The 24,508-nt window shown below is 48.0% G+C and overlaps 1 protein-coding gene across 4 annotated transcripts; it reads left to right on the top strand.

Annotated features, from left to right (window-relative positions):
• The first annotated feature begins 613 nt into the window (after positions 1 to 613).
• On the top strand, positions 614 to 22,796 carry BTBD2 (BTB domain containing 2). Of its 4 annotated transcripts, XM_054805493.1 has the most exons (9): positions 619 to 1,265; positions 7,553 to 7,672; positions 10,994 to 11,150; positions 14,832 to 14,937; positions 15,731 to 15,928; positions 18,804 to 18,996; positions 20,695 to 20,782; positions 21,793 to 21,939; positions 22,500 to 22,796. In XM_054805493.1, the coding sequence occupies exons 1-9, from the start codon at positions 661 to 663 to the stop codon at positions 22,659 to 22,661; spliced, it is 1,776 nt and encodes a 591-aa protein (XP_054661468.1). In that variant the 5' UTR covers positions 619 to 660; the 3' UTR covers positions 22,662 to 22,796. The 4 variants fall into 4 exon arrangements, with proteins under 4 accessions (XP_054661472.1, XP_054661471.1, XP_054661469.1 ...); XM_054805497.1 differs by lacking the exon at positions 22,500 to 22,796 and having other exon boundaries at positions 614 to 1,265; positions 18,804 to 18,952; XM_054805496.1 differs by lacking the exon at positions 15,731 to 15,928 and having other exon boundaries at positions 616 to 1,265.
• The last annotated feature ends 1,712 nt before the right edge of the window (positions 22,797 to 24,508 follow it).

Raw genomic sequence — 24,508 nt, 5'->3', positions numbered from 1 at the left:
GTGACGTGGTGCTCCAGGCCTGGTGTCGGCGGCGGCGGCGGCGGCCCGTAACTCCGAGCTAATTATTCTGAGGAGTTGCTGGGCACAAAGCAGGGTGTCTTGGGGATGGCGGAGGCTTGGGTCTCTGCTTTAGAGGAAAGGCTGGTTTGTGAGAGCAGGAAAGGAGCAACCCTTGTTCCCTCCACATCCCCCCTCCCCTGCCACCCCCACAGGGCTACCCCCTTCACCCCCACCCACCCACCAAACCCCCCTCGCTCCTCACTGACTCCCTTCAGCCCCATAACTCCCACCCTCCCCTCCATGAATCGCTCACTTATGCCTCATCCCTCCACCAACTGCTCTCTGGGTGTCCCCCCCATCCTCCCCAGAATGACATCCCTCACGGGATGGCCCCCTCATCCCCAAAACTGCCCCTCAGGGATTGCTCCCCTCACCCCTCCCCCGCCACTGCTCCTCAGGGGATCGGCCCCTTATCCCCCAAATCTGCCCCTCAAGGATCGCCCCCTCATGCTCCTGAGAGACGGCCCCTCTCTCCCCTCAGGCATCGCCCCGCTCCTGTCACGGCCCCGCCCGCCCGCCGCCCCACGCCTTCTCCCCGCCCCGCCGCCGCCGCCGCCGCTCCCCCCTGGCCCGGCCGGCGGTGGCGCCGCGCCGTGCCCCATGCGCCGCTGCTGCCCGGCTCTCTGCATCAGCACCAGCAGCACCGGCAGCAGCAGCAGCAGCCGCCGGGGCGCCGCCCGCCCTGCCGCCATCGCCGCCCCCCTCCCGCCCGCCGCCGCCGTGTCCCGCCCGCCGCTCCTGGTGCTGGTGCTGCTGCAGCGCCGCCCCGCGCCGCCCGCTCCTGCGCCTCCGCCGCACAAGATGGCGGCCGGTGGGAGCGGCGGGGGCCCCGGGGGCCTCTCCTCCTCCTGCCCGCAGCCGCCGCCACCGCCGCCGGGCAACGGCGCCGCCGCCGCCGCCTGCACCAACGGCGCCCCCCCGTCGCCTCCCGGCCTCACCTACAACCAGTGCGGCGCTGCCAACCCGGCGGCGAGCGGCGGCGGCGCGGGGGGCCCGGCGGCGGCGGCGGCTGCGGGGGCGGCGGGGGCCGCCGGGGGGGCGGGCGGCCCCGGCGGGGCGCTGCAGCGGGAGCCGGTCTATAACTGGCAGGCGACGAAGCCGACGGTGCAGGAGCGTTTCGCCTTCCTCTTCAACAACGAGGTGCTCAGCGACGTGCACTTCCTGGTGGGGAAGGGCCGCGGCTCGCAGCGCATCCCGGCGCACAGGTGGGCCGCGGGGGGGGGCGGTAGCGTGGGGTGCCCCACGCACGGGGACCCGGGCGGCCGGAGTGGGCTGCGGGGCACACGCGGACCGTGGTGGTGCCCCGGGCCCTGTGGCGGCCTGGCCGGGCCGTGGGGGGTGGCCCGTCGGCCGTGCTGGGGGCCCTGCGAGGTGGTCGGGGCTCCTGGGCCTCGGGACAGGCCGTGGGCCGGGTGCGGGGTTTACTGTGGGGTGTCGGGGGTCCCCTGCACCCTCAGGGGGTGATGCGCCCCGCTGAGGAGGGATATGGGGTTGGCGGTTCTGTGCCTCCCTCGTGAAAGGAGAAAGGGGGGTCGGGTAGCTTCACCCCGCGTTTTATCCACCGTCGGGGGTGGCCGAGCTCGGGGGGATGCGCCGGCATTGGTGGGGCCCAGCTCCGCTTCGGCCTCGGGCGCCCCGGCGGGATGGAGGGAGCCGGGCAGTGCCGGGGTCGGGGCCCGGGTCCCCCCGGTTTGGTCCTTGAGGTGTTGGAGGTGACTCTGCCCCTTGGCGTGGTCAGTCGCTGTCACCTCAAATCTCTCCCAGCCCTTGGATCAACGTTGTGTTTCTTCTTGCGGTTTGCCAGCCCAGGTGATGGGCTCCAGCCTTTGGCTGAGAGTGTTTTCCCTGGAGGGTAGGTGCGACGAGGACAAGCATAGTGGGGGGGAAAAAAACCTAATCCTTGGATCTCGCTTGGAAGCAATCCTTGGTTTTGTGGGTAGTGGAGGAATAGTCTCCAAGACTGCCTGATCCCTGCTGACAGAAATAGGGATCGGTGAGAGTGTTGGGGGTGGAAAAAGCAAGGATTTGAGAAACTAAATTTCTGCCACAGCACTTTCTTTTAAAAATAACCTTTACTAAATTTTTTCTGAAGCCCTGTGTTTTGGGCAATAATCCACCGCTGTAAAACAAATGTCGTGATTCTGGAAGAGCTGTGTTGAGAATACCTCATGCCCAGATGTCAATCATTCGAGGTTAACGTTTAAGGCTGAGCTGCCATTTAAGAGTTTGCAGCTCTGAGCTGCTTGTGCTGAGAAGATGGGAATTGCCTCCACCTGGATAATGCAAAACTGATGTGGCTGATTGATGTTCGGCTGCTCTTCAGGGCAGCTCCGGTGAATCAACGCGTGCCGCTCGCAACCCGCTGCTCTGGGAAGTGCCTCCTAGGCTGCTCGGCTGTACCGCAGCAAACGCAAGAGCCTCTTGCTCAAAGACGGGATCTGCTTTAATTGGGGTGGCGGAAGGCTTGTTGGCGTACTTAGAAGCGCTGCTTGGCAAAGGGAGCCTCGCTCTAAACTATTTCAAACTATCGCTTTTCTTGTACATGCTCACGCTCCTGGAGGATGCCCCTTCAGATTTCCCTTTTTCTCTGGCTTCCCAAAGGAAACATACTTGTTCTAGGCTAGTTTGAGCATTCAGGGTATCAGTTCTGTTCTTTTATAATCTGAAGTTTAATTAGTATTTGAGTAAGCTTGCTCCTGTCCTGAGAAGTAGGCTTCGTAGGTGGGGAGGGGCAATGTTCAGCCCAGAAATAAATGGAAAATAAATGAAGCTTTAAAAAAAAAAAATAGCCCCAAAGTGAAATGCTGCTTAATTGCTCTGAAATCCATCTGGTGCTCTGGGTGGTAAAGATAGACTAGAGCATGTCATGCTGTGACATCCCACTTACGGATTATATAGATTTTACTGAAACTTGCCTGTATGATATTACAGTTGGGATATCCTGGTGATTCATGAAGTACCATGGTTATTTCAGATACAGAGAGCTTAAAATAAAACCACCCAGACCCCTTCTGTGCTCAGTTCTCCCACAGCAGCCTGACAGCAGAAGATATTTTGCGCTGGAATTGAGTTGCAAAGCAGCCATGAATTTAATTTGAGAGGCACTGTATCGCTTCAGCGACCAAGGGCAGATGTTCATACTTTGATGTTAGGTGTTTGAAATAGTGCACAGTTAACAGGTAACTATTTCTACAGTCTGGTTTTGTTGTGTTAATTTTCAGACTGGGCCAGGTATAAAGCGTGGCCGCAGTAGGAGTGTATCCTAAATAGGGTTCTTGGACGGTAGCAGTGCTTTGAGGAGTGGTCTGCAATGTCTTGTCATCTTTGGTAGGGCTGCGTGGTGCGTTAGAAACTGCCAGCTCTGGCAGCAGACTGGTTAGCACAACTAATCAGAGTTGCAGTCCTGCAGGAACTGGAGGTGACAGTGCAGCTGCAGCCTGGTCGGGCTCCTCAGGAGAGAGCAGAGGTGGAGTATTGTAGGTTGGGGTAGTTAAATGGCATATATGCCGAGTGATCGCAGGTGATGGTCTCCACACATCATGATGGTGGTGGTTCAGGGTGGAGGTTTCTGAGGGTGACATAGCTGTAGGTTCAGGTGTGTTTCTGGGAGAGTCTGGCAAGTTCAGCAGTTTATATAAAGCCGTAGAAGCAGACAATAGATATCTCTCGTAGCAACTAAGAGCAAACATAAATTTTGTATGTGAAAGCCCTATTTGTAGATAAATGGCGTAAGTGGCTGTGCTGGGTTCAACTGAAGGTTCTTCTGCAGCCCTGAGAAGATCGGATGTTTTTCCACCTTCAGGAGGCTCCAGACCCAGCAGAAGTTGCTTGCCTACCCTGGAGCAAGCTCGATCTCTGCACTGTGAGCTCATTCCTTCTTGTAGCTGAATCAGCCATGAAGAAGATGGAATGGCCTTAAGTTTGGTGGTTTTTTGATGTCAAGGCTAACAAATGCTGGACCAAGCAGGCTGCTTCAAAGCTTCACGATGCTAACGTGGCCAAGGTCAATGCGTTAATTAGGCCCAGCAGTAAGAGGGAAGGGTTTTTTTGTCTTTTTCCAGATCTGCTTCATTGAGCACAACATCGATGAGATTAGAAACATCTAAGCCCCCTCAGCCGGGAGCTGCATGGGTGTGATAACTAAGCTTGTTAATTGGCCAGAAAACATGGCCCAAAAAGGAACAGGGCAAGCATGTGGCGATGCACCCCTGTGTATACTCCAGCCTGGGAGATCTGCAGCTCGGGGACAGGCTGAGTAGCTTTTTGGTTGCTGTTTCCAGGCATCTCTTTTCTGAGCTCATCCTGTCTTTTCTTGGATGCGTTATTAACTTGTAGTACCTGCAGTGTCGTGTGCCGAGGTGTCCCAGTGGCACAACCTCCTGGGGCTGCATGTGAAGGGCTTCTCCTGGGGGTTTTTGAACCTGCCTCCTGCTTATTCCACCTGGTGTCTCTAGTCTTTGCGCTGGAAGGATGCAGCAAGCAAACGATCATTGTTCATTAGCTTCTTGTCACTACGGTTTCACCGAGCTCCAGCACATCACGTGTTGCTCTGTTCCTGTGCCAGCTCTTCTGGAATAGATATTTTAAGATTTCTCCGCAGTGGAGCGGATGGAGGAGGGAGGTGGTATGCAGTGGTGGAATAGTCGTGGTTCTCGAGTGGTTTATTTTATTATTGGTATTACCATAGCGCCTAGAAAGGGAGCAGGACTGTTGGGTATACAAATTAAACTATGTGACAGGTGGAGACGCCAAGGTGAGCAAGGAAGCAGTGAAGATTGGTGGGTAGGAAGCTATAAGTAGCATAATGAAAGACATTTTCTTGCAGACCTTCAAAAGCCTTGGAAGTCAACTTTGCATCCTCGTGAAGACAAATCAAGTTACTAACCTCACGGAAGTTCCTGTGACTTATTGCGGAAAGTCACTTCACTTTGATTCTTACACATGCAGAGGGAATGATGAGAAATCAAGTCTTGCTTTCTTAGTTTTTTTGCTCTGCTTCTGCTCATTTCTCTGCATCTCTTCTTCAGTAGTCTGCTTTATTTTGGTCACCATACCGTTGTTTAAAAATAACCCTGTTTGAATTCTTCCTCTGACAAAGGTGGGTCACTATGCTGAGCTTACGGTACCTGCATTTCCCATTTCAGAGTTGCAGGTTTGCATCGGGCAGTGCTCCTTAGGGTCAGGAGAGAGGCTTGCTCTGCGCTGGTCGCTAGATTGCTTCAGAAAATGGGAGGGGAAAACAAAAAGACAGCCCTATTACTCTGCCACTTTGGCTTACTAGTTGCGTTTCTCCCATCTGAAACAAACCCCAGCTCTTCCTTTTGCAGACCTGAGCGGTTGGGGAAAACTGTTGGACTGTGTAGAAGAAACAGTGCACATCCCTGCTTTTCCTGGAGTGTCTTTAGAATGGCTTTAAGTGATCTTTTTAGCAAGAGTAAGAAGACATCATGAAGAGAGAGGGATTTTCTTACATTAGTTGTATTCCCTTGATGTTTTAAGGGAACTTAAAATTTGGAGTCCTGTGTTTATCTCTGGCACTTACTGGGATCGCTTTAGGGCTCAGCAGTTTAAAAAAATCGAGCTGGCTTGTCCCTGAGTGAAATAGAAGCAATATTTTGAGATTTTTTTTTTTTTAAATTCATGCCCTTTTCAAATAGCTTCTGAAGGCTGTCTGCTCATTGAGGATATATACTGTGCTAGCTGTGAGAATGAAAATTTTAGAGTGCAATTAATTTATGTTAATTTTTAGTAGCAAATAATGCCTGTGATTGTCTTGCCACCATCACTGCTTTTGTAGGAACAAGGATTTTTGTTTCATCTGGCTATTCTAGTATTGTGAACAAGGTTTTTCATTTGTTCTTGACATTTTTCTTTGGAATTGTTTGAGAAAAATACGCATGTGTGTACTTTTTTTTAACTACTGTGGTTTGTCCCTAGCTCTCTTAACCGATCAGAAACAATACAGCGCGGCTTGTCAGCCAAACAGTCCATCACAGCAAACAAGCCTGGCACATCCATGGTACTTCGCTCTCTTGTGTCTGTGGAAGGCCTCCTCTGGATGGGAGGGAAGTGAAAAGTGAGAAAATGAAACATTTTATTTAAAAGGAAAACAGAAAGACTTCTGTGTCATTTCCTACTGCAGCGAAATCTAACTGAAATTCCCCTTTAGTGATGGGCTTTCCTTGGGGTCCGAGTACTGAAGGTTTCTGTCTCGTACCTTCTGTCCTGTATGGTTTTCTGCCTGCACTTCTTGATCCTTCTTTCTGTCAAAGCATGCATCAAACTCTGCTGCAGCAAGAGCCCCTGAATTTTCCATCTTCTTCCTTTTTACAGTCAGTTGGAGAAGTGGTTGCAGTAATTGCTTCTGCAGCGTGGTCTCCTCTGCTTCCCCACGCTGCTGAGCTGTGACCTTTGTGGCCTGTGCTATATTTAACTTCAGGGAGCTGCTTGATTGCAGACACCAGGAACAAGATTGCTTTACTGGAGGAAAACTCGTCTCTGCATTTTCAAACAATGAAAGTTCTCAAAATGGCTTTTCTGAGGCATAAGGCAGGTACAGCAGCTTAAATATACACAGGCCTCTCAGCAGCCCAGGTCTGTGCCTCCTCCTAAAATAGGAGTTGGTGTTTATCAGTGAGCAAAATCATCTTGTTTACATAACAGTACTGGAATATTATTTTCAGTCTCAAACCTGGTCTCTGAGAATTCTTGCTTTCTGTTTCTTTAGGGCCGGTAACAGCTTCTCGCTGTTAAATACCGTGTAAACTCAACAGCAGTGCAAAAAGGGTTTGTGTGCATCTAACAGTGCTAGTTTGCTTTGAGGGAGGTTTTCTCTGCCTTCTAGGCTAAGCCTGAAGCAGGTTTTGCACGGAAGGAGACAGCAGCACGCCGGGGGAAGGCAGCTCCTGGGCTGGGTGCTGCAGGAGGTGCTGGTGTCCGCAGCTGCCAGTGATGCTGCCAGTGCAATTTGCATCCTTTGATCTTGCTCTGCAGTCACCAAGGATGTCTTCCTGGTGTCTGGGGAGAAGGGAGGAGGAAGAGTAGTGTGTAGTGACAAGTTTTCCTGAAGTGTTTTCAGTATGTGACTGTAGGGAATTGCACCAAGACTTGGGCTCTGTTCACTGGAAGAACTTGAATTCCTTAGCTTTGTTGCTCCTTAGCTTCTCAACCTCAGGAATGGTCTGTAGGCTTCTACAAGGACTTTGCAAAGCAGCTGCATATATACCCTTCCGTGATGCACAAAATGTTGTCTTTGGGGAAGCATTACTATGTTGTATACAGGGCTCAAAATGAAGTTGCTTGCAACTTTGGTGTTTTTGCAGTAAACGAACAGAAAGCCTGACACTCCCTTCTGTTGCAAAACTTTTTTGCTTTAAGACTAAGAACAATTTGCTTTCCTTGGGGAATAGCAACTAGCCTGGGATTTTTTTTTTTTTGGAAAGTGAGTATGGTTTAACATAAGGTTTTTTGCTTGTTTGTTTTTTAATGTTAGGTTTGTGCTGGCTGTGGGCAGCGCAGTCTTCGATGCGATGTTTAATGGTGGAATGGCCACAACTTCTACAGAGATTGAGCTGCCTGATGTGGAGCCTGCTGCCTTCCTAGCTCTGCTGAAGTAAGCTTCTTCTAATGTACAGTATAACTGGAATGAACAGATTTATTGGAGAGAAGGATATTTTCAATGAAAGCAGTGAACCATTTTGTAGAGTGGAGATCATTAAATTTCTAAATAAAACGCCTCTTTGATCAGTTCAAGGGCGTTTAAATGCTGGTGTTAAATCCTTCTTTTCCTGGGTGAAAGTCTAGCGTAGCTACTGCACAAGAATATCTGACTTGCTCCGTGATTTGGTAATAGTTAAATTAATATACCCTTCTGCTGCTGATCTGCAGTATGGGCAAAACTAAACTGGATCATTTATAATTTTGTAAATATGTTCTATATAGTTACACATGCAAATGCAGCAATAAGGAGGTGTTTTGGTTAGCAGTTGGAATAAGTGCACATGCTGGCCCTTGTAGTTAAGTTGATACTCAGACATCGTCTGTCAAATTCTCGTTTGTGAATTAGTTTGATTTGATCCAAATGCTAATTGAGAGAAATGGGGAAAAGTAATCCTTTTAAAGCTCTGTAGGTTACAAATACTTGGAGCTCATTTAGGTTGCAGGCAAATGAGCAAGTTGTAACAGGTAAGCAAGGGTGTGAAATCAGCGTCAGCCATTCCGTGCGGTATGTCCCCTTGTGCGTGTTTTATTCCTCTTTTGGAGAGCTAGTTTTGAATTTGCATTTACAGCATGCATGCTGCGAGAAGGAGGAGGAAGGGGCTGTAACATCCTATTCACTGATTTCTTTAAGCTCGGCTGGTGCTGTATAACATCTAGCAGCAATCCTGAATGTATGCTGAAAAGTTATTGTCCCGTTTCTATAGGATTTCTGTAACCTACTTCCAGGGGTTTCCAGTCCTGTGCTCTTGATATGTTCCCCGCTTGCTTCCTATTGAGAACAATGACTATATATAGCTTTGGCACACTTTTTGCTTTACGTTCAAAAAGTGCTTCAGTCATGGCTGTGCTACGTTAGAAGATTTTAAAATTGATCTTCTTTAGAATGAAAGGCCAGAAATAATAGGGAGCCCCTAGCCCCCTTCCCTTTGGTTCATTTTAAACCAGCACATGGGGACTCCCTCTAATTGGTGTATGACTCTCTATCAGCCAGGTAAATCTCTGGAGTGCAGAGCTAGTATCTCTTTTCAAAACTTAGTGAGGCTAAAATATCGAGTGAATTAGAGGCAAAGTCATATTGTTTCCCTGCCAGTGCTGAGATGTCAGCACTTGGATAAACAATATGATTTTGGAAGAGAACCATCATCTGAAAAGACTAAAGTGATGAGTTTAGGTGGATTTCAATGGAAACGTTGATATTTTGTATAGGAGAAATTGTGTGTGGATTATCACAGTGCCTCCAAACCTTGCAGTTATGCTCCAGTAGCTGTGCACGTGGTCCAGTGATATCTTAGATGCTTAAATCTAGAATTGAACTGTCGCTTTTAAAATGCTCAGACCTTAAATGTGCCAAAGGAAGCGTGGGTGCTGTGTTCCAGTGGGAAGCTTACCAAGTATGTGGTATGAACCTTCCCAGAGTAAAACCAGTCCCTCCAAACACTGATCTGAAATGGCAGCTGATCCTTACGTATGTCTCTGGGCTTGGTCCAAGCCGTGACCATGTAGGATTGGGAGCTTATCAAGGGACGAAGCACCCACCCTGAATGGTCAGCAGAAAGTCCCTTCTGGACACTAGATTGTGATTGTGGGCTAGTGGATCTGCTGTAATTGTGTAAGAGATCCTTCATTATTATTATTATTATTATTATTATTTTATTTTCATGGTAACCCAAAGAATGTTTTTAATTGTCTGGGGTTATAATCTAAATATTCTTTTAAATTGATACTACACTTTTTCAGTTTGAGCCTCTTTTGTTATCTCTCTTAGCTATACTGTTTGGACTGTTGCAAAAATAAATATTAACAGTCATTGCAATAAATAGAACTAGTTGTTTTTAGAGCAACTGTGTTTTTAAGCTTGTAATAAAAGAAGATTACTTAGTGAAAATAGGACTGGTGAAGGGATGTGTGTAAAATATATTCGTGAGCCTGTGGCTTGATGCTGTTATTAACAGATGCTGTAGAGCAGCACAAAAGCCTGCTTTCAACAGCAGTGAGAGCGCTTCCCTTCCTCTGAATCCCCCTGTTTATGCTTCCCTGAATTGCATCCTGGCCCTCTCTTGCTAGAGGACCAGGAGCTGCAGTGCTGCTCTGCAGCAAGTCCCTCCGGATGGGGACGCTGCCTGGTGTGTCCCGAGAAGAGCCCTGCTGCTGCGTGAAGCCTTTGGGAACACCAGCCACGCGATGCGTTGCTTCGGAGAAAAGCAGGAGAAGAAATTGCTGGAGTTTCCAAAGCGTCCTGTGAAATAGGAACGCCAAGCACAGTTAACACACTTAATATTACGCCTCTGTGCTTCGTGCCTTTTCAGATCCTGGTTGGCAAATGCTTGACTAGTTAAAGGAAAAACAGTAAACAAAAACTCTGCATGGGATTAGGAGTAACATCAAGTGTGTAACTGGTTTTACTGAACTCAGCCTGTCGGTTCCTGTTGTCTCTAATCAGCGTGTTTGGGTATGAGGAGGCTTGGTCAGGCTTCCTATGAAGACCTTTGTTTTTCCATGCGGAATGAATGTACTTCCTTGTTTTGGCCTAACAATGAAGGCTGATGCTTTGCTAGCAGCATGGCAGCCTTGTTTTTCATTGCAATTAACTCTTGCTTTATGCTGAAGTTCTATTGTGTGCTGTACTTTTAAGATACGTAAAATAAAACAAAACGGGCCAGTATGTAAAGTAAAGAGAGGAAAGTCGGGTATGGATAAAACACCTCATCTGCAGTGGATGTGTTTGAGTGCTTCTGATCACTTTGGAATTAGTATGTGAAATGGAGCTTCTCTTCTGAAGTAGGCAGGCAGGATTGAATTTTTGTCCTTGTTTAGTCTAACTGAACAGCCCAAAAATGTTAATTTTAAGGAGTGCATGTGGCCGGAGACTGTTGTAGCCAAGTCTAAGTCGCAGGCTAAACAGCTCACTGTTTGTGGGATGCTAGGCAGTTCGAGGTGCTTCGGCAGATATCCCAGCGATTTCATTCATTAAAAGTTTTACTGTAAGGAGTGTGGGTTGTGGTTTTGTGTATTTTTTTTTTTTTTAAAAAAAAGCTTATCCTTGGTAAACTAGTCAGTCAGGAAAGGATGTGCAAACCCTTCCAATCTCTCAAGTATAGGAAATGGGGCCAGGATGATGGGCAGAAGCACAAACATGTTTTTTATGAATTGCAAGGGTTTTTACCCTGTTATCTTATTGGCTTCACCAGAGCAATGTTTGTTTGCATGTTTTCAGATTTCTTTATTCAGACGAAGTTCAGATTGGACCAGAGACTGTTATGACAACGCTTTACACAGCTAAAAAATATGCAGTTCCAGCCCTTGAAGCTCATTGTGTGGAGTTTCTTAAAAAAAACCTCCGAGCAGACAATGCATTCATGCTGTTAACACAGGTGAGTTCACAATCGTTTGCGTTAAGCCCCTTGAGCAAGGTCCATCACAATAGGAAAACAGAAGTTTTCTGAGTGTTACGGAATTGGATCATCCAAAACGGAGCAGTTCTGTGTCATTTTGAATTCTTCCTTACAGGAGACTAGCGCTGATGAGCAGGTTCTTACAAAGAACAATAAAATACAGCAAATGTTGCTGCCATTTCAGATCTGTTTTATATTTCGGTGTGGCAGGCGATTCCTTCCAGAGTGTGAGCTGGGGAAGAAATTAACAGGGTGGAAAAATTTCATCTGTCAAGAAGAAAGGTGAAATGAGAGGATTTTCACTTGTTTGGATTCAGGACTGGTGTAATAAGGTTTCTCTAAGCAAAGCTTGCTGTATCTAGCTGCTCAGACACTCTTGAAGGGCTTTTTTTGCAATAGCTTCCCTGAAATGAGGGTGAAAGACAGAAAATGCAACTTTTTCATGAGTGCTTTAGTTTATTTTCTTAGGAGAGGAACAAAGTGATCTCTTCCTCAGCCTGTTCCAGCTCACCCTCCCACTGTACTGAAGGTGCATTAAATTAGCATCGCTATCCTTCCCATTTCCTAGGCCCATCTTTTCTTTTCTGGTGCCTGCCACCTTCTCTGATGGTCATCATCTGACAGCTGATGACGTACCAGTGATACAGTGATGTCACCTGTGTGTTGCAGTGTCTGTAGCATTGCCAGGGACACCCTGTGTAGGCACAAGAAACAAATAGGCATTGTGTGTGCGAGTTTCTTTCCTTTAGGGAATGGGCATACTTTTGACTAGCTTGGAAGGAATATTTCTGATCAGCCAGCTCAGGAAAGCTGCCATGATTTCTGACATTAAACAAACCTTGCAGAGGAGTTTTCACAGCTGCCAACTTGGGAGCCAGTGCACTGAGGTGGTCTGGCTCTGAGGTGTTGCCCTGTCTTGCACAGCATATCTGTCTGCTGGCTTTTTTCCTCCTTGTCAGGAGTGCAAGTGTCTTTCAGGCTCTGACGGTAGTTACCGCATCGGTGGCAGTGTCTACACCAGTAGTTTTCACAGAAGTTGAAGCAGTGTTGCCCTAAAGCAGTGTTGGCCCGAAGCAGTTGCTGCTGAGCTCTTTGCTTGTTTGCTGCAATTAGGCTGGGATTTTATTTGAGTTTAAATATTTGGATCAAGTTCTCAAAGTAGTTCCACGTTACATTGCTGCTGTAGACACTCTTCACTGCTAGGATTCAGCTATTGCTGTGAAATACCATGTCCCTCGTTACACATCTTCTTTATAACTTGGCCCTTTTCCACCTGCCCTAAACAGGCGAGGCAGCCTCTGAGACGTGGGGGGAACCACACTGCACTTCTCTGGGGCAGATTCAGGACTCTAAAGATTCTTGCTTGGGTGATGGTAGCCAAATCTGCGCTCCTGTCTGATGTGCGGTAGAACAACTGTAACTCTTTGGCCGCAGCTCTGCTGTGCTTTGGGTTCAGCAGCCTGCATTCTGAAAGATTAGGAGCTGTTACCCAAGAGCTGAGAAGAGATCTTTCCCGTAGGCTTCAGTTTTGAAGAGATGTCTGACGCTAGCCATCGCCTCATGAGGATTAGAGGTGTTTGCTTTTTTGGTGGTATTCTTATGCAGGGATTTTTGCAGCATGCTATGTCTCTGCAACCTGACTTCACAGCTTTGGCAAGGTAACGTTTAGGTTCATGGTGACTTCTTATAAGTCACAAAGGTCATTCTTTGGCGAAAGAGGAAGGTGTCCTAGTTTTTCAGATGTCAGAACCAAGATACTGCCTGGGACTCTGTCAGCTGCACCGGGGCAGCTGAAATGCCAGATGGAGACAGGCTTTCCTGGTTCCTTTTGTTTGTGGCTTATCCATTATGATTAATTATCAGTGGTGATTTGTATCTAGTTTATGTTCGCTATTGCAGTATGTCGAGCCTCTAAAATGTTCGAGGCTGGTGTTCTTTAAGAAACGTAACTGTATCTCAACGACTGGCTGCACAAGGCCCTCACTTAATGGATCTGTTCTCCAAACGCTCTTGGTTCTGGTCCTTCAGTGTGAAAATTGGCCTCTGATTTCTGCTTTTACTGCAACAACTTGACAATTTGTAGTCAGTTACAGACCTGAGATGTATCTCATACAAAACGTTTCCCAACAGGCTTAAGAATGTGGATCTAAGATCGTAGACCCCCAAACCTCCTTTGCATGTATCATTGCTGAATCCTGCTGGTCCAGCAACTACTATGTCACTGACAGTGTTTCAAGCAACTGCTAATCTCTGGCAGAAATATCAGTGACAAATAGCTCTCCTAATTGATTGTGCCTCATAGTGAACCACGATCCTCTTTCAAGCCAGATGAACATGCAAATGTCACTTTGATCAACAAGGAAATAATAGCTTGCCTAAAGCCTCTGTGGGGGAGAACGCTGCAAGTGTAATGTAAGTCCTTCACGTGTAAAGAGAGAGCCACTACAGTAGTAAAGTCAGAGTCAGTCACAGCTCTTGGACGCCAAGAGCGCAAGGCACTGGCCGGCCTCCAGCCCCGGGAGCCGGTGACGACTGCTGGAGCTTCCCTGGTTCCTGAGAAAACGGGGAGTTGTTTCAGCTCTCTGCACTTGAGGTCTCAGCGTTGAAAGTGGGCTTTGCTGGGCTCTGCAGCCCGTGAGAAATGGTGAAGCAGAAGATGCTCAGTATTGCTAGCCTCCGTGAGTGACTGGATTCCCAGCCCAAACCACAAGTTTTAAACCTTACCTGTGGCAGTGAGTTCAAGTCCCAGTGTACTCTTGTGCTGACGTTTGGTGTGATGTTAAGGCAGTTCCTTCCTAAATAGCAAAACCGAAGCATTGAAAATAAGAGGTTCTTAGTTGCTTTTGTGTGTTCCCACCTCATTTCTGCTTATGTTAGGCACAGGGATGGTTGGACTCAATGATCTTAAAGGTCCTTTCCAACCCAAATGATTCTATGACTTTATGATTCTATGTCTTGGTGGTCCAGGGGCATCTGAACTGGTAGTGAAGTTGTTACGAGACTGTGCTTACGTTGGGCAGAGAGATTCTGAGCAGCTCTCCAAGCTGTGTGCAGGCTTTGTTTGGAATAGTAACCTATTTTGGGGGGAATTCTTCAAGGTAACTAGATTAAAGTAGTTGTTTCTGGGCAAAACATGCAAATGCACTAAGGAGGCTGCATACCCTGCAAAGTTTTGCTCATCTCAATGGGACACAAGCAGTGTGCCGGCTAAGGCGTTTTTGCTAATACGTAAGATCAGCGTGACTATGTTCTTACAGAATAAGCTGTCTCCGCATATCCCTAGAGCAAGCAGGCCTGGAGCCATTGGGCAAAGCTTTCATCTAAATATAAAAATGATGTAGTAAAAATTACCTGTGCTCAGCTGACATGGTCAGTATGGTGCTAGAAAGCACTATAGCCACATTAACTGATGTGATGTTAAAACAAAGACGTGCCTGAAGACACGCACAGCTAAACCAGAACTGATGCCAAATGCAGATTTTTCTAGTGTTTGCCTTGTCATGCTTAACTGCTTGTGAAAGACTGCTGCAGCCCGTGAATTCATGGTGCAGTCAGGCATAGTATTGCTAATGAAGATGGGCTCTGGGAGAGAAGGGGGGTCCTTACCTAGTGTAAACTTTAAAATACCTTTTGTGTTAACGACTGCTGCTTCATTACTAGGCAAGACTTTTTGATGAGCCTCAGCTGGCCAGCCTTTGCCTGGAGAACATAGACAAGAACACATCGGATGCCATCAATGCGGAGGGGTTTACAGACATTGATCTGGGTAAGCTTTTTTTCCCCTCCTCCCTCTACGTGCTTTCATAACGAGCTAACCTCTATTACAGGTTAATACTTGGCACTTCTCTTTTGTGGCTTTGCTGTTCTGGAGCGATCTGTTGAACGAACAGTCTCTGGCACTACGTGGCTAGAGACAAGGCATTTGCAAAAGAGCATGCTTGCAGAAATATCCTGGAATCTGCTTACTTTGGTGCAACTTGAGTTTTCTGGGCATGATACAAAGCCTGTTTCCTCTGTTGATGTTGGCAGGTTTTGGGTGGGTGTAACTTGCCTTCTTTTGTGGAGTTGGCATTGTTCCCTGAGTCTTTGTCAGGTTTTGGAGTTAAAAAGGTGTTGCGTTTTTGGAAGCAAGAACTGGCTATTTTAATTATTGTATGCAGTTTCCAAACTTGCTGGGCACAGTTAATAAACATTAAAATTCAGACTTTAACCTTCTCCTAATGAGATGGACTATGGAAGTAAGGTATGGGTAACCTTCTGGCTTTCATGCTGCTTGCTTCATCCAAATTTGACATCAAGTAAGTTGTAATTCATTTTACTGCACTTCCATTAACATGCCAATTAAATGGGCACTGTTTGCTGCTCCAGTGAGTGAGTTACTTATGGAATACACGGATATATCTTCCTCAGAGGCTGCAGGCAGCACTTCTGGGAGATGCTGGTTTTTTCAATTGCTTCTCTTTTACTTACCTTGGCTGTACATAGGGTACTTCTGGCTAGGTAAAATCGGGTGATTTGGGTTAGTGCCTAAAGTTGTCACTATCTGTCCTGCCTTGCAGACACCCTGGTTGCGGTGCTGGAGAGGGATACCCTGGGGATCCGGGAGGTTCGTTTGTTTAATGCAGTGGTTCGCTGGTCGGAGGCTGAGTGTCAACGGCAGCAACTTCAGGTGATTCCAGAGAACAAGCGGAAAGTACTGGGCAAAGCGCTTTCCCTTATCCGCTTCCCATTGATGACTATTGAGGAGTTTGCAGCAGGTAACTGAACAAAGGCATTTCTGGCAACCCTGGTCTTTGCTTTATCTGAACTACAGAGGATCAAGTACATGAAAATGGATTTTCTCTGTGTATCCTGTAGTAATTTAAATTTGAGATTATCCCCCATTGCCACTGATCTACAAAATCTACTGTGTAAATGCTGTTTTCATCCACGATCATTCACTCTTGTTGTAGACTACGGTGCTCCGTCAGGTAGGAGCAAGTCAGATCATAGCTAACTGTTCATACCCATAGTATGTTTAGGTGGTTACTTCCTCGTTCAGCTGAGAGCAAAGATCCAAACAAGGGTTCACATACTTTCCTTTCTAACCATTCAAAGCGTATATACTACACAAAGCTAATGGAGTTGCAAATGATTGGTGTTGATTGTAGTTTGCTCCCAAAGAGATGAGGATATTTCTCCCTATCCTCTATTTGCTGCCGCCTGTAATCCAGTGGTGGTGTTGGCCATGTCTTGCTGATGCCGTTCAGACAGAGCCCCATAACAGAAAAATCTTTCAAAATACTCTTTGAGCTGAAGGGTTGGTGGCGTTTAGTGTTTGTCTCAAAGCATTTTTCAAGTTTACCTAAAGATCTTGATCTACAAAGATGTCTAAATCATTGAACAGTGTTGACTAAAGATTGTTTTTTGTTTTCGTTGCCTGTTGTCTTTGACTCCATACTCTGGTGATTCTCCAGGGATCGAAAACTGGCAATCGGCTTAAATAGTTTTCATGCTAAAACTGAAACTTGTTTTAGGCTGCAGTTATGTGTACAAAGAAGCAAAAAGGGTCACTGACGCTACTTCCTTTGCAAATGACTTCTCAAGGCAGAAATGGTGTCAGCTTATCGACAGTTACCGTACATATTTCAAGATGAAGGGGGATATTAGTAGGAAGTAATGGTGTGCTTAAACCTTGGTACGCGCTTTCTATTTTGCCTGTCACAGCTGTGATGTGGTCTTAGGGACGTGAATCTCTTCAGAAATGGCTTGAGCAGGGAGGCAGAGATCTGTTCATCCGAACTGGGTAACTTTTCTTTGTGTTGGCATCAGGTGAAACCGTGGCACACTCTGCTCCTCGGTGTGCATCGTGCCAAACAGCAGCTTTGCAGCAGATCACAGGCTTATGATGAGAGAGAGCATCCTCCTCCTGGATGGCGTTACAGCCGTCGGAGTAGTTCGTGTATACCAAGCTTTGCATTTTTCTGTAGATCCTGTTTCTTTCAACCCTTCCTTCAGTTCTTGTATCACTCTGTCTCATTGGGAGATAATTTTGGCATATTTCGGTTGAGGCCTTTGAGCTGGGAATGTCAATGCTGCACCCCATGCTGTCTGTCACAACTGCCTGTTTGACTTGATCTCTTGCTTTGAGAGAAACTCTTACGTTTTCTCCATCTGCTTTAACATAAAAGGCGAACAAAAGAAACACTAAACCTGAGATGCTGAGCTGGTCAGTTGTTCTTTAAACAAGGAACTACCTTGGAATTGCTTCAGCTTTGTCCTTTTTCTGTGTTTGTGAATGACTCTGATTTCTTTGGTGATCACAGCAGAGGTAGGAGAGGGAAACTGCCCCTGTCGTGTCCGTGTGTCGTGTGTCATCCGTGTCCCGTCCCCGTCCCCCGTCCCCCCCCCCCCCCCCCCCCCCAAAAAAAAAGGGATTTTTACAGGCAATGGTTTCACCAGTTTATAATCTGGTATGGAACATGGAGTTTTGCATGAAGATGTTTTAACTGGCAAATGTGTCACTCCCTTCCCTTAGAGCAAGTAATTTGAAACATTTGAGAATTGAATTGCAGCAACACAGGATAAGTTTAGGCATGATCAATGACGGCTAATTTTTGCTGAGCAAAGTATCCATAAGCTCATTTATCTGTTAACAGTTGGCTTCCTTAAATTCTTTCATCTCTACCCATTGCAGCCTTGGACCATGTTATGTCTGCGTAGCATTGTGCTGAATTTAACCAACTACAAGTTGTCTTAGACCAACAAGTAGCTAGGAATTTGCTTCCCACATTAAAGAGCACTTAATGCTATTGTTTCTCCAGTATGTAGTAGTCTTGTTTCTGTTGAAAGCCTCTTGCAAACAGAGGGTGCACAGCAGCTTTTGACTCTTATGCTAAAAGACTAATTTTTACCCAGTTCCACTTTTGAAAGTATTCGAAGTAGTTTCCAAAGCTTGAGTTTAGCATCACTTTGGAAAAAACATCTACTTACTGGAGGAGAGATGAGAACGTGTTTCAACTCTTGCTAAAATTGCTAGCATTTTTCCCTAGGTTCTACAATAAAAGCATTAAAAAAACCCCAAAGCTGGGCTTAAATGCCTGAGGAAACGAGGGAGTCGAAGCAGGGCATGAGCTAAATAAACCACCTTTGTCTTGACTGAACAACGCTCCTGTGCTTTTTAAGTTGATGCTAACCAGGTGACATTCCCTCCCACTACCCCTCATGGGCTTTCATGATGTCTTAACAGTCATGTTATAAAATACCAGTGTGGATGTATGAAAATCCCTGTCTCTTATCACTATTATCATCCCCTGAGGGACTGGGGGAAGGATTAGCTGCACGTTGTAGGTTTTTAAACCAGCTCTGTTAGCCAAATGCATTTCGGCTCTGCAGAGCTGTGCACTTAATCGCCATTTCGTGTACATGCTGTGTACAGAGGCTCTGCAGTCCACGACTGGTGTGCAAATAAAAGGCAGGCAGCACGTTTCTGTCTGGGGTTTAACTTCTGACACACCAGCGAGATCCCATGTGTGATGTGGGTTTGGCCCGCTCTTAGCTGCAAGTCAAGTTTGCCTCCCCATGTAAAGCCCAAAAGGATCCCTCCTGGTTTCTGAAAGCTGATGGCATTGCTGCTTTTGTGCTCCTCTGCAGGGCCTGCCCAGTCGGGAATCCTCACGGACCGGGAAGTGGTGAGCCTGTTCCTCCACTTCACAGTGAACCCGAAGCCGCGGGTGGAATTCATCGACAGACCGCGCTGCTGCCTGCGGGGGAAGGAGTGCAGCATCAGCCGTTTCCAGCAGGTGGAGAGCCGCTGGGGGTACAGTGGGACTAGTGACAGGATAAGGTCAGCTTCTCTGCTAATTCTGCTGCTGATAGATTCGTGTTTACTGAGCTTTGAGCCTACTCTAGACCTAAACCCGCAAGGTTACGTGCTAGACCCTGACTTCCACCGTGTAAACCCTGGTGCAAACCCTGAAGGGAAAATGTTTTGCTGGGCAAAAGCACCACCCGATGCGTTAACCTGCATGTGCAGCTGCAGGCTGCCACTTTGCTTCTGTATTGGCAAAGGTTTCCAGCAAACATGGCCCTCCAGCACAGGCCTCTTGGGGGATTATTTCTCTCCTTTTCAAGTGGCTTCCTGCAGCTGTATGGGCACGTAGCGGTTAGAGTCACCAGGCAGCTCGTGGCTTCCTCCTGTGCCTAACCAGTGCTCCATCAGGTCAGTTCCCTGCTCCATTGTAAGTGTAAATGTGCTTGTTGAAGCCCCTTAATCTCGCCTATTTGAGGGAGGGATTAGAAGAAAATGCTTGCTGTGCCTGCTTTTCTGCTGATAGCTAGTTCGTTTAGACCTAAGCTTGTAGAGAAACAGCAAAGCTCAGTCATGACAACAGAGACATGGAGATGTGGTGTGGCAAGTGGTGGTGGTTTGCAAGCTTTGTTTGGCCAAGTGGTTAGAGCAAGGCAGGAGGTAATCAGAAGGCCTTAGTCTTGGTTTGTCTTTGTCTTGGGTGGAAGGGAGACTCGCATTGTTATATATTTCTTTACCATTCTTAAGCCTTTTCACTGATGATTCTCTTGCATATCGATAGAGCTGTTGGTCGGATCTTCTGGTCCGTTCATCCCCTTAGAGGAGATCGTAATTGGAGAGCTGCTAGCTCCAAGCGCTTACTGCTCTCAGATCGAACGTTCAGAAACCTTTTGGAGCTTGTATTTGACTTTAAGTTCAACTGCTGGCAGCATCAGAGTCAGCCTTCAGCAAGGCTTGCATGCAGTTTCAACACTGAATATCTTATGCTGGTTGCAGAGCAGTGGCTTCTAGCCGGCTGCAGATGTTTGTTCTTGAAACATGCAGGACTGAAAATGTTGGTGGATGGGTGAAGAAATTATGTTGGCAATTTGGCAGGCACTGAGGCTTTCTGCTACCTGAGAAGATGGAGCTGTAGTGGGGCGGTGGGGTGAATATCCTTCCCTTTGCTGCCTTAGGCAGCATGGATTCCTGTGTTCAGGAGCTACTGAATCTTATTTTCTGCTCTTGAGTAAATCTTGAGTGCAGCTATATCCAACAAATACTCAAAGCACATTAACGATTCTCCTCCACTGCTCAGCAGTGAAATACCTAATGACACTTTAAGTGGTCTTTGCTGGAAAGACTGCTGCAGCCGTGAGGGTGGGCGCTATTCCCCATTGTGCAGGCGGCCCTGCCTCTGCCTGACTGGTGTTTTTTGGGTACTGACATCGTACCGCAAACTCAAAACGCTTTCTGAGCCTGGACAGTTCAGTGATGGGATTGTGCAGCTCTGTATTTTACATGAGCAAACAAAATTCTTGCTGGCACATTAGGACAGTTAAAGGTGTAACCTTACAAATGACGGTTTCTATAAAGGATTTCAGTTATTCGTAAGAGTTGCATTTAAACCTGTACTATGTTTGATTAAATCATAGATATAAAATTAAAGTGAGTGAAAATACTTGTGTGTCATCCTTGTACTAAAACAGTACAGGAGTGGCAAGTTGGTCTCACTTTCCTCATCTGTTCCTGCAGGTTCTCGGTAAACAAAAGGATATTTGTAGTTGGGTTTGGATTATACGGATCCATACATGGGCCAACGGATTACCAAGTAAATATACAGGTAAATCTCTGTACTACGTTAAAAGTACTTGCTGCTGTAGGGACTAATGGATATCTTAGTGAATATGCAAGAAAATCTGAAGTTAGAAGGGACTGTATTTGTTTTCTAGATAGGGTGGTTGGCAGATGTAGTGAGGGCCAGATGGGGCACTGGGGATAAGAGGGATTATTGCTCTGGATTTTATGCAACCTTCCGTTGCATGCGTCACTGCAGTATCTCCCCAAGTCCGCTTGCAGCCTTTGAAAATACGTCTCGGAGAGTTGTGACGCAGCGTGAGAAGAAGCTGTGCGTGCTTCCCCACACCGAGCAGGCCAGGCCAATTCTGTGCTGCAGGTCCTGCCGCAACAGTTGGGTGCTGTGATAGTACTCAGGCTATCTTTTGCTCCAAGCTGTACAAATGCAGTGGAGCAGCCACGATTCAGCAAGGGAAGAGAAGAAAGCAATTGCTGTGTCTGTGCCAGGCCTGTGCAGTGCCGATGCGCGGCCTCACATCGTCAGTGTCCCGTTTGAGACGATGAGTAGGACTGAGGGAGACTTGGTTGTCTGAAGTCCATCGTCACCTTGTTCAAAGACTGAGGTGGCTTACGGAAATCTCGTGGGCCTTGTTCTGGACGTGCGTACGTAACCCCAGTCTGGATCACTTGAGAAGAGCCGTCCCCAGGAAAGTTGCCCCACGGCTGCTGTGACGAGCACAGTGTGTCAGCGCTTCTCCCATAACTGTCAGGGTCTCCTCCTGGTGCCCCTGAGCTCTTGGAGGAGAAAGGAAGTGAAGATTTAAGCACAGAATGTCAGCCTGCAGTCCTCGGGGTAAGGAGGGATTGACCCAAGGCTGCAGTTGTTGGGTGTGATCGCAGCGCTGAAGACGGACATAAGTAATGGGGCAGTCACGGTGGGGCTGGTCAAACTGTCGAGTCCTCAGATTCAGTCCAGTTCAGGGGACACACGCCTGCACTGGTGCAGGGCAGCGTTCCGCTAACCGTGCGGATTAAAAGTTAATGCGTGTCTTGCAGATCATCCACACGGACAGTAACACGGTCCTGGGGCAGAACGACACGGGGTTCAGCTGTGACGGGTCATCGAACACTTTCCGGGTCATGTTCAAGGAGCCTGTTGAGATTTTACCCAACGTCAACTATACAGCGTGTGCTACTCTAAAGGTACCGTACTGGGACGGCACGCGTGGAAGAGACGGGATATAGATAGGTGAAAGCAGGTTTCTTCAGTCCCTTCAGTGCAATGGTTCTCGCGCTGCATTTTTCAAGGCCTGTAGCATCATCTCGCAGGTCTGCTCTGTGGTCCTTCACCTGGTGGTGCAATGAGCAAGTTCACCACCAGCATTCAGAGTTGGTTTTTAACTTGTCTTGTAAGCGTACAGCAATTAACAGGCTACGTTAGTGATGAAGTGTTGGGATTTTATTTTTTGGTGTGTACACATAAGCTGTCAGTTCTGCAGGCATGTAATCCAGAGCCTGCCTGCAGTGGCTTAAAAAAGTTGATGTTTAACCGTTGAGACCTGGTTAAAAGTAGCGTTAAGTTCTGATAGAGACGAGAACTTTGCTCAAAATACCTGAGGTGCAAGAACCAGAAAGAACAGGGTGGTGCTGAGATTTCCAGAGCTCGTTGCTTCGGGCCAGGCTGTGAGGCCAAACCTCCCAGCAGGGTCTTGTGAGGCTCGATCCCTCTCTTGATCTGTTCTTGTCTTCTGTGACCATCGCAGGGTCCAGATTCCCACTATGGAACCAAAGGACTGCGCAAAGTGATCCACGAATCACCAACAACGGGAGCCAAAACCTGCTTTACGTTCTGTTACGCAGCTGGGAATAACAACGGCACTTCCGTGGAGGACGGACAAATCCCAGAGATCATCTTCTACACATAGTGCAGCTGCGGAGCTGGCTCTGGACTCTTCTGTTCTCTTCCCCGTGACCTTCCAAACTAAATTTCTGGCTGAGTTTGACCACACCAATTGGAGCCACACTAGCCAAAGGTCTCAGTAAAATCATTTCAAAGCTCATGTTTTGCCTTGTGCTAGTGATTCTGCTGCTATCACGTACCAGACTAACTGGTACACCAGTATCATTTGTAGGTTGTCTGTGGCTAGTCATTTTTCACTTTACCGATTAATCCTATCTAACAACATGCAGTTTTTTGACTGTAATGAATGTAGATGCATTTCCACCAGTCAGAAGCATGGAAACGAGTGGCTCTGGTTGTGGTTACACTTGCTGTGAGGAGATAATCCTGCAAAAAGACGCAGTCGGGGGCTGTGGCTCTCCTGCTCTCGCTCAGCAGTCGAGGGGAGATGGTTCGCCACACTTGCCTGGCAGCGCCGCCGCAATGGCGGAGCTCGGCCAGCCCGTGCCTGGCGCCTTCCCTCCCGCCAGCCACGGCACCTGCGGCCGCCTTCAAAAAGTTACGGAAAGTGCCCTTTTCCCCGAGGCTTCGCTGCTTCAGCACTACATGGTCTTGAGGGAGACCTCAAAACTAGACCGCCTCTGGAGAGACTGCGGCGTTTTCGCGCTATTCTCGCTAATTTGTGACAATCCTTTACCTTGGGCAGTTGGCGACAGCGAACCGACCTCCCCTGCGGATGACCCGTGGCCTGCGGAGTCGGGAAGGGGCAGCAGCTCCGGCCGGGCAGGTTCTTTCCTCCCGTGTGTGCAGGCTGCCGCGCTGGGGCCTGGCGGTGCTTCTTTTCAAACCCTGTAGTGCGTTTCACACGCTGGGTGATCCTCAGCTGTCCCCCCCCGTGCAGCAGGGTACTTGTACTGGTCGTTACTGTGCTAATCAAATCCTTTTGCAGATAGTGCCGGGGTTTGTCAGGTGAAGCAAGCAAAGGGACTTGCCTCACCCGCCCCCTCCGTTCCTGCGCATTGCTGCTGGTTTCGTGCACGTTTCAATGCATTTTCTCTTTGTTGGTTTCTGTGCGTTGCTGACCCGCCCCGGGCTGCTCCAGAGCCTGCTGCCCTGATGCGAAATAGGAAGAGGCTCAATGTGCAACTTGCCTGTTACCGAATAACGCAGCAGATGGACGAGGATTTGTGAAACAGTTTTAGGAAAATGATTTTCTGTTCGCCTGTGTATGTTTGCACGGTCTGCCTGTTCAGACAGGCGCGGGAGGAAGATGTGGTATTTACAAATGTAACCTGGCTTTGGGCCGTTGAGCTCGGTAATCTTGAAAACTCCCTTTTCTTACCTGTTCAGGGCTGGTTGCTTTTTCCCGTAAGCAGGTACGATTTAGCTGAGCAGGGAAGGCGCTGGCCTGCCAGGGGGCAGCTGGGTGGCTCAGACTTGTGGCTGCCTAACCAGCCTCACGCTCGCTGCCCGTGATGAAGACTACGAGACTGTTTCCTCCTCCTCCTCTGTGGAGGAAGCTGTAATTAAAGGACTGTGTGGCAGCGTGGCCAGAGCCTTCTGAACTCTGCGTGGGACTTGCCCATGGTGCTGCCTCGAAGCCGAGGTTCCCCTTTGCAAACCTCCGCTCCAGGCACGCGAAGCCGTCGTAACTCGCCAGGCAGCAGTTGCCGCCTTATTTAGCTGCCAGAAGTTGAAACCTGGTTGTCCTCGGCTGGCGCGGACGGGTGGGTGCCTGCTCACTCGCTGGGGAGTGACGTCTCCTCCTCCTGCTCCCTCCAGTGAGGCTCTGCCCTTGCTCTGTGGCTGGCCGGGTATCTCCTCATCAGCTGCACAGCAGTAATACGGTCGGGAACACCCTGCGCCTCCTAA

The sequence above is a fragment of the Grus americana genome, chromosome 28, assembly GCF_028858705.1.
Source record: "Grus americana isolate bGruAme1 chromosome 28, bGruAme1.mat, whole genome shotgun sequence".
In the NCBI taxonomy this organism is placed as follows: domain Eukaryota; kingdom Metazoa; phylum Chordata; class Aves; order Gruiformes; family Gruidae; genus Grus; species Grus americana.
This window is presented reverse-complemented; position numbering and strand designations above follow the sequence as displayed.